This window comes from Manacus candei, unplaced genomic scaffold, assembly GCF_025592945.1.
Source record: "Manacus candei isolate 608988 ecotype Guabito, Panama unplaced genomic scaffold, ASM2559294v1 h1tg000086l, whole genome shotgun sequence".
In the NCBI taxonomy this organism is placed as follows: domain Eukaryota; kingdom Metazoa; phylum Chordata; class Aves; order Passeriformes; family Pipridae; genus Manacus; species Manacus candei.
Window position 1 is genome coordinate 5,668,328 of NW_026138134.1, and position 6,773 is coordinate 5,675,100.

Here is a 6,773-nt window from a genome sequence, read left to right on the forward strand (position 1 = left end):
TGGCAATGGGGATGTGTCGCCCTTTCTGGGAAAGATAAAGGGGGGCGGGGGGGGAGCGAACGGGACCCTTCGCATCACTGCGCGCCCCTGGGGCGGGGCGGGGGGTGTCTGAGTCCCGCAGAGGCAGGGCCCCCCCCGCACCGCCCCCCGCCGCAGGGCCGGGGGCCGAGCCTCAGTGACGCCTCCCGGTCCCCATTCGCTGGGTCCGCCCGCCCAGCCCTGCCCAGACTGCGGGAGCGGCGCGCCCACAGCCCCGCCGGGCAGCCCCGGACAGCGCCGGCAGCCCCGCAGGCAGCGGGCAGCACCGGACAGCGCCCGCAGGTAGGCACCGCACCGGCCCGCACCGCGCCGGGAGCTGCGGGGATGCGCTGCGGGGATGCGCTGCTGGGATGCGCTTCTGGCATCAGCTCCCGGGAGCGGGACGCACCGCGGGGAGAGTCGCGCGGGGCACCTCGCCCCTCGCCCGGGGGATGCTCGGGGGTGGACGGGGGGACGCGCTCAGGTTTGCGCAGCGGTGTCGGTGCCCCCCTCGCCCCGACAGCCCGGCTCGGGACTGCGGCATTCCCGGTGGGCGCGCCCCCGCGCACGCCCGCAACAGCAGCCGCGTTCCCGCTCCGCGCTGCTGCGGGGGGGTTTTGGGGGGGAAGCTCGACCCCTTTCGTCCCCCCGAGCCCTCCTGCCCCTCGCCAGGGTCGCCTGGCTCGCTGGTGCCCCGCGGGGTCCCCGTGTACCCCCCCGGCGCGGTTCCTGCGGGTCGTGGTTTCTCTCATCCTATCAGTCTGGCTCTGCAGCCCCCCCCATCCCCATTCCCATCCCATCCCATCCCCATTCCCACCCCGCGGCTCGTTTTTCACCCTTAGCCTGCCGCTGTGGTGGGCACAGGGGGAGGTGAGTGGGTACCACCGTGGTGTGACCCCTGAGAGGTTGGAGGCTGTGCTGGGAAGCTTTGCCCCCTGCAAGAGCTGGAGTCCCTCCAATGCTGCCGTGCTCCCGAGCCCTGTCCTTACACCAAACCCTTGGGATCATGCAGGAGTGAGGGTTACCTGGAGAGCTCTGCTGTCAGGAGGACAGGAAGGGTCCAGGGGCTCCTGAACCCAGAGCCTGGAAGATGTCAGTGCTTTGGGGCATAGGTGGGAGGAAGATCCCTCTCTGGGAGCTTATTTGCACTGATTTTCTGGAGGAAAGACTGCCTGTGACCTAGATAGTGTCCCAGGACATTCAGAGAGGAATGGGAAATGACAAAGCAGGGGACAGGGGGGCAGTTTCTAGATACTCAGAGGAGACTCAAGTTGTCTCTTCCATCATGCCTTTGCCCTGATTTTCGATCTCTTGTTTGTCAAGACCAAACAGAATGGAATTTTGCTTCCTGGCCAAGGTTTTGAGGTTGTGGATAAAGAGATTTTTGAGAGCTTCAGAGTGAGCAAACGGGTTTGGTATTTCCTCCCTGAATGTTATATGAAAGACCCAAAAATTGCTAAATAAAAAAGATCCAGCTGGCTGCGGTGCAGGCGATTCCTGGCTCTTCCCTGGATGCTCAGCCAAGCTCAGAGGGAGCAAACTGAGGGTCTGCTGCCCCCTCTGCCAGCTTGGGGTACCAGGGGGGTGGTGATTCGCCTCCCCCTCTTGGAGCTGGCCCCACATGCCCAGCCCCGAGGAGTGACTGCAGGGTGCTCGGCGTGTCCTTCAGCCTCCCCCGCCCTCTCCCCTCCCTCCATTCCGCAGATCTGCGGCTGGATTCCCCACGAGGCTGCTTGGCCGGGCTGCAAACCTCTAATTACTTCCTTGTGGCTGGATTGGGCTGATTGGAATCAGCAGCCCCAGCGTTTTGATGGCACATCCACAAGCCCCTTACCCACACACATACATCCTGGAGAGAGACGGGCACCCCTGGGCAGGGACCCCGGGGGTGATGCTGCCACACAAACCCCTCCCTGCCCGTGGCTGGGCAGGCTCAGTGCAGCTCCTGGGGGCTCGGTGCCATCCTTCAGCGGTCTTGGCTCCCTGTCCAGCTGCTGTGTCCCTCCTTCTCGCTGCTCTTGGCCCCTTTCCCTCCACTGCATCGCAGTGACTCATCCTTGCTGAGCTCACCCGCTGGAGCCGCGGGGGGGGGGGCTGGCAGGGCGGGCACCCGCCGGCACCTGGAGAGGGTCCTTCACCTGGAATCCCCCTCCCCGTGAGCCACAGACCTCTGGGCAAGGTGTGCAGGCTCCAGGGGCATCATCAGTTCCCCTGCTTGAACCTTGGCTGGGCATGGGGCAGAAGGGGGGGAAGCACAGACAGGCCTCGCTGCAGGTCTGTGCCACACACATTTGGTGTCTGCTGGGGGGATCCAGACAGGGAAAAGAGAGAGTGGATGGAGCATCACTGCCTGAGGATGTGGAAAGGTGATGCTAGGCAGACACACAGTGCCTGGTTCCCCAGCTCACTGCAGTGCCAGCCAGTCCCTGTGCAGTGAACCAGACGTCGTGATGAGGAGGGAGCAGGCTGGGGAGCATCACTGGTGCAAGGGCACATTCCTGCACCAGAGAGTGCCCACATCTGTGTGCTAGGGCCACAGCCTGACTAACTGCCTCTCTCTCCCCCTGCCCAGGCTCCCCTCTCAGAGACAGCCCCCGGGGGGCACCTCAGAGACAACAAGATGAACCCCACCGTTGGCATCGCTGTCATCCTGACAGGTACAGCTGGCAGAGCACACCCCTCCCTGCTCCCCCGGCCCAGAGCAGCCAGGCCAGGGCCTGGAGGCTGCATGGGCACCCCCAGAGCTCTCTGTTCCCTGCCCAGCTCCCTCCTGCCTCTCTCCCAGTCCTCCAGGCCGCCCACTGTCAGATGATCAAGGACCTGAGTGCCTGCCTGCTGGGGCAGAACCTGCGCGTGGACTGTCGCTACGAGAACAAAACCAGCAACCCCCTGACCTACGAGTTCAGCATCACCAAGGACAACAGGAAGCACGTCATCCACAGCACCATCAGCGTCTCGGAGAACATCTACCGGAGCCGGGCCAACGTCACCATGCACAAGAACCTGGTGTGCCTCCACCTGCAGAGCTTCACCACCAGCGACGAGGGCGTCTACATGTGCGAGCTGAGGGCCACCAACGACTACACCGGCAACCAGATACGGAACATCACCGTCATCAAAGGTGAGGGGGGCAGTGGCACCTACCCATCATTCTGCCTCTCCTTCCCACCCTCTCCTTGGCTTGGAAGGGCCAGCAGAGAAAACACAACACCCAAACCCTCCCCGACCCCCATAAAGGTTTCCCAGCCCTTCCTACTGCACCCCCAGAGATGGGCTCACTCCGCCCCATCTCAGACTGCTTTTCCTGCCTCTCTTGGGTCCCACCTCAGGCACATCACCCAGGTGTCCTTTCACAGAGAGGACAGTGGGGATTTTCCACACCTACGTCCCACAGGAGCAGCCCTCCAGCTGCAGAGCCCTTTGTTTCACCTGGCACCCACCCCCTTGTCACCTCAGCCAGGCACAGGCAGGGTTATGCCTCCCAGGGTCCCCAAAATCCTTGCTGCAACGTGGTGGGAGGGAAATAGGCAAGGGGCCTGCATTTCTGTGACAGAGAAAAGGAGAGAAGCTGTGCCCCGGCACCATCATAACACCCTGTTCCTGAAGGATTTCACTGCTGCTCTTCTCTCCCTCCCTGTTCCTTCCCCCCGCAGACAAACTGGAGAAATGCGCCGGCTTCAGCCTCTTGATCCAGAACACCTCGTGGCTCCTGCTGCTCCTCCTCTCCCTGCCTCTCCTGCAAGCCGTGGACTTCGTGTCCCTGTGAGAGGAGAAGCCCCAGGCGCGCACACACCCGCCCAGGCACGCGCACACCCACACCCACCGAGCCCCCCAGCCGACCCGCCTCCCCCGCCAGGCCGCAGCCCTCGGGAAAAAAGAGAAGCCGACCCGTGTGGAAGCCGTGAAAGCTCTCTGTGTTATCTCTATATAGCCGTGTATCTAACGCTCCCCACCGCCATCCCACGCACAGTGCCCCGCTCTGTGCATGGCGGGCTCTGCTAAGGCAGCGTTGTTGCTTCTCCCACCGTGCCCTCCCCGCTCCGCAGGCTGGCTGGTTTTGCTTGGGCTGGGAGCGCTGGAGCCTCAGCCTCGCTTGTCCCGTCCCTTTAACTTTTGGGGTTTGCCCGTTCTCCACTGGATTGGCAGGTAAGAGAGGGAGGGGTGGGTGGTGCGAGAGCGTGCGGAGGGTCCCCGTGGTTGGTGCTGTGCCCGCAGCCCCCCGAGGTGATGGGGCTGTCGGTGTCCCCACCTGCCCTGCCCACCAGCCAGGTGACTGATTCCTCATCCTGCTCCTCGCCCTGAGTCACCCCAAAATGCCATGACTGGGAGTGGGCATGAGGCGAATCCTGTCTCGGAGCCAGCAGGGAGGAGCAGAGAGGAGCAGCCATGGGATGCTGGGCCTGGCCAGGCTGGGAGGAGAAAAGGGAGCAGGTCTAGGAGACACCTGTGAAAGTCCCCCCTGCCTCCTCAGGGTTCCTCTGAGGCCCTGGGAGCGGGTTCACTGCAAATGTGCTCTGGCAACAAGTTTTTCCTAATCTGTTTCTTGCAGCTGAGCTGGAAGCGAGGCCTCCTCCAGACACCATCTGGTACCTTTGGGCTGCCCAAGCCAGGGCCACCACTTGCTCTCCCCGGGGACCAGCCCTTAGCTGTGACGAGAGAGTTGCTGCCAGCACCCGCTCGCAGTGGAGGCAAGCAGAGCCTCTCTGAGCTAGACACAGCCCTGCCCTCACCCCCACTGCCCTCCCCAGGGCTCCCAGAGCTGCATCCAGGCTGCTGGGGAGGGGGCTCCCCTTTGGGAGCGTGACCCCAAGGTCTCTGCAGGGACTCAGTGTCTTCCAAGGGAACAACCTGGGGTCCCAATCCTTCCCCATGGGTGGGCTCAGCAGTCTTCCAGTCCCATGTGCCTCCTCCCTCCTCCCTTCCAGCGTTTCCCTGTCTCCATTTAAGAGCAGAAGAAGGACCTAAGTGCAGCCCAGCTCTTGCCCACCACCTAAGTGAGGCCAGGATGATCCCAGGGGTTGGCGAGAGTGGGGAGAGGGATTCCCAGCACAGCCCACATCCGCCAGCCCAGGGGACCCTGAGGAGCCTCCCAGGGGAGAGCACAGGGAGGGGAAGGCTCAGGCAGGAGCACCCACACCCACGGGGGTGAACCCCAGCGCTGCTGAGCTGCTTGTGCAGCCCGGGCTGTGCCGCCACGGCGTAGAGCAATTCACAGCAGCCGCTGCCCCACTCCCTGCTCCTCTGCAGCTGCCTCCTGCCCCCGTGCCCTTTCCCAGCCCGTCCCTGCCTGCTTGCTTGCTGTCTAGCTGCTGCTGAGGCCGTGTATAGCTGAGGGCTGGCTGTGCCCAGCTCCCTGGGCGTGCTGGTGAGCGCCGGGGCGGGCGCAGGGCCCAGCGGCAGAGCGCGGACGCGTCTCGAGTCTCTTCATTTTTTTTTGGTGAACATTTGTAGTTGTTTCCACAGCTTTGTCGTCAGAGAAATGATTCTGTTAAAGGGATGGTGATAAAAACCAAAAAAAAAAAAAAAAAAAAACAAAGAAGAAGAAAAGGTTAAAAAAAAAAAAAGAACCCTTACGAAAAGCAACAACGAAAAGAAAACGAGTTATCATGCAGGAGTGTTCCTCTCTGTCTGCACAATAAAACCCTTCCTTAGGTTGTGTGTTGGAGCCACGGGCACCTGTGTGTGAGGCGGTGGGATGAGGGGCTGTGGTGGGGCTGGGCTCCAGCCTGTACCAAGGGCAGGGACAGCCTGTGCCCTCAGCACCCTGGACGAGGGGTACAGCCCCCAGCGTGCTTCCCCCAGGCTTCCAGCACCCCAATCCCTGCGGGAGAGAAGCAGGCAGGGGGGTAAGACTTGTCCCCCCTGAGGAGGGTGACCCCTCCTGCCCGTCTGGAGCACAGACCCCTGTGCCCAGACCCCCATTCCCATACCTGTCCCTATCCCCCCAGCTCCATCCCAGGGGTCCCCCCCTCCGCCCATTGTGCCGGCAGGGAGGCAAAGTAGGGGACCCCAAGTCTGTTCCTGACCTATCCATCCTCTGGGGTGGGAATTCCCAGGCTGGGAGCACGCATGGGAGCAGGGCTTGGTGTGCACGTTTCCCAAAAATCCTGTGCCTGTCATGCCAGTGTCCTGCCTGTGCCCCTGTGCCCACACGCTGCCTGTGGGGCTGCCGAGGGATCCCGTGTCCTCTGGAGCAGCCAGAGCAGTCACTGCTCCTTGCCCAGGGTCACAATGCCACCCTGGCACCGTGGGACACGGTCACCCTCCGTCTGGGAGCAGCCACCACCCCCCGACACCATTGGTGACCCGGTGCAGCCTCCCAGAGTGACGCCCGGATGCGTCCCTCGCGTGTCCCTCCCTGTTTGAGGGCTGGAGCCGGGCGGGAGATGCCGCCGTAATTAGGTCCCTCCTCATTAGCCGCGGCAGGTGCTCGCTGAGTCACGGCCGTGCAGGTGCCGCCGTTCCCTGGGCGGGTCGGGCGTCGGGGAGCGGTGCCGGGCGGGTGTCCCTGTGCCCCCCCGGATCCGTGAGGAATGGCCATGCCACTCCAGCTGCCCCGTGCCCACCTTTGCTGCAGCCTTAGCGGGCTCTTCCCCCTCTGGCTTGCCCCAAGAGGGGCAAAACCCCGACCAATCCATCCCCTCACCCTCGTGCTCTGCTCCAGACCTTACTGGCAGCCACGGACGCCCCTTTCTTCTGCCTCCACACCAAGTCGTGTCCCACCCCGCTCCCTCTCTTAACCCTTCATCTATCCT

At 63.2% G+C, this 6,773-nt stretch overlaps 1 protein-coding gene across 2 annotated transcripts; it reads left to right on the top strand.

Annotated features, from left to right (window-relative positions):
• The first annotated feature begins 207 nt into the window (after positions 1–207).
• On the top strand, positions 208–5,560 carry THY1 (Thy-1 cell surface antigen). 2 transcript variants are annotated; one of them, XR_007908455.1, is made up of 5 exons: positions 208–321; positions 2,591–2,675; positions 2,804–3,139; positions 3,672–4,164; positions 4,568–5,560. XR_007908455.1 is itself a non-coding variant. In XM_051812280.1 (4 exons), exons 2-4 carry the CDS (start codon positions 2,639–2,641, stop codon positions 3,782–3,784), a joined length of 486 nt encoding a protein of 161 aa, XP_051668240.1. In that variant the 5' UTR covers positions 208–321; positions 2,591–2,638; the 3' UTR covers positions 3,785–5,560. The 2 variants fall into 2 exon arrangements, 1 of the variants encoding a protein (XP_051668240.1); XM_051812280.1 differs by having other exon boundaries at positions 3,672–5,560.
• The last annotated feature ends 1,213 nt before the right edge of the window (positions 5,561–6,773 follow it).

What these genes read in the sequence shown, in the direction of transcription:
- THY1 (XM_051812280.1), top strand. Translation starts at nt 2,639, where the DNA reads ATGAACCCCACCGTTGGCATCGCTGTCATCCTGACAG. An exon ending in CATCGCTGTCATCCTGACAG is followed by an intron (nt 2,676 to 2,803) that starts GTACAGCTGGCA and finishes CCTCTCTCCCAG; the next exon opens with TCCTCCAGGCCGCCCACTGT. An exon ending in GAACATCACCGTCATCAAAG is followed by an intron (nt 3,140 to 3,671) that starts GTGAGGGGGGCA and finishes TTCCCCCCGCAG; the next exon opens with ACAAACTGGAGAAATGCGCC.